Below are 924 nucleotides of genomic sequence, written 5' to 3'. Positions count from 1 at the left end.
ACACACACACACACACACAATTAGTGAGTTAGTTAGTTAACTAACACCGTTTTCATGTTTCACGTTTCCCTCCCTGACTACAGCAGCTGCTCGCTTCGCTCAGGCCCAACATGTAAATTAGTCACGAGAAAACATCTACAGAATATCACTGTCCAATAACTAGTTGGTTAACTAGTTGGTTAACTAGTTGGTTAAGTCGCAGACACAAATGAGCCTCTTTGAAAACACCTTTCCAACACACACGAGGTGCAGTGTTTAAAACCCTCTCTCCTGCAGCTCTGATGAAGAGTTTACAGTCACCTGTCTCTTCAGACAGGAGGAGAATGTGGGAGGTTACCTGGCTACGTTATCATGCTACAGGTGGAGGCACGTGCACTCACCCAGCAGCAGGTAAGGCTTGACGACGCCGACTTGCAGGTCCCAGGAAGTGTCGGGGACGTACCCGAGCATCTTCTCCGGGGGGGCGGGGTCTTCCACCACGGTGATGGTTGACCCCTTCCAGGTCTCGATGATGCGGCGGCCGCTCAGTGACGTCACGCGGGTGCACTGCTTCCTCAGCCGCGTCCGGGAGAAACTCTGGATCTCCTCCGTCAAGGACTGCATGACCAGACCGGACTGGACTGGACCGGACTGGACCGGACTGGACTGGACTGAACCGGACTGGACTGGACTGGACCGGAATGGACTGGACTGGAATGTACTGGAACTGAACTGAACTGGACCAGACCGGACTGGACTGGACCGGACTGGACCGAACTGGACTGGACTGAACCGGACTGGACTGCACCAGACTGGACTGGACTGGACTGGACCGGACTGGACTGGACCGGAATGGACTGGACTGGACTGCACCAGACTGGACCAGACCGGACTGGACTGGACCGGACTGGACCGGACTGGACTGGACTAAACCGGACTGGACTG

General features: G+C 55.2%; 1 protein-coding gene across 1 annotated transcript in view; it reads right to left on the bottom strand.

Moving 5' to 3' along the window:
- Positions 1 to 736, bottom strand: part of LOC111649641 (dual specificity protein phosphatase 19-like) — a gene marked incomplete at its 3' end in the record, with an annotated part of 1,360 nt that extends 624 nt beyond the window's left edge. Inside the window, exons 1-2 of the mRNA XM_023399374.2 lie at positions 381 to 736; positions 263 to 306 (exon numbers count right to left, since the gene is read on the bottom strand). Coding sequence (XP_023255142.1) covers positions 263 to 306; positions 381 to 603 — 267 coding nt within the window. The remainder of the gene's footprint in view (positions 1 to 262; positions 307 to 380) is intronic.
- Between the last annotated feature and the right edge of the window lie 188 nt (positions 737 to 924).

Source organism: Seriola lalandi, unplaced genomic scaffold, assembly GCF_002814215.2.
Source record: "Seriola lalandi dorsalis isolate HSWRI2012SDOR001 ecotype SW California unplaced genomic scaffold, Sedor1 jcf7180002051536, whole genome shotgun sequence".
NCBI lineage: Eukaryota > Metazoa > Chordata > Actinopteri > Carangiformes > Carangidae > Seriola > Seriola lalandi.
Note: the sequence above shows the minus strand (reverse complement) of the source record. Positions and strands in the feature narration are given on the sequence as shown.